This window comes from Pteropus alecto, unplaced genomic scaffold, assembly GCF_000325575.1.
Source record: "Pteropus alecto unplaced genomic scaffold, ASM32557v1 scaffold78, whole genome shotgun sequence".
NCBI lineage: Eukaryota > Metazoa > Chordata > Mammalia > Chiroptera > Pteropodidae > Pteropus > Pteropus alecto.
This window is the reverse complement of record NW_006443124.1, coordinates 14,854,614-14,854,823: the sequence shown is the minus strand read 5'-3', so window position 1 is coordinate 14,854,823 and position 210 is coordinate 14,854,614. Positions and strand designations below refer to the sequence as shown.

Below are 210 nucleotides of genomic sequence, written 5' to 3'. Positions count from 1 at the left end.
CCCTCCCGCCTCCAGTCCCCGCTGCCACCCCGGTGCCGGCCCCAGCAGGCGACTCGCCTTCGGGAGCGGCCTCGTGCCCGTTCTCCGTGGCGCCTGTCGTCTCCATGAGCTGCTCTTCACTCGCTTCCGACATGCTAGGCCGGGGCGCGGCGGCTCCTGCAAAAAGCGGCCACAGCGCATCAAGCCCCGAGCATCTCTCGCGCCGCCCGC

General features: G+C 72.4%; 1 protein-coding gene across 1 annotated transcript in view; it reads right to left on the bottom strand.

Annotated features, from left to right (window-relative positions):
• Positions 1 to 186, bottom strand: part of HNRNPAB (heterogeneous nuclear ribonucleoprotein A/B) — a 6,025-nt gene extending 5,839 nt beyond the window's left edge. The window contains exon 1 of the mRNA XM_015597955.1: positions 3 to 186. Within this exon, the coding sequence (XP_015453441.1) occupies positions 3 to 133 (131 nt within the window). The 5' untranslated portion in view covers positions 134 to 186. The remainder of the gene's footprint in view (positions 1 to 2) is intronic.
• Between the last annotated feature and the right edge of the window lie 24 nt (positions 187 to 210).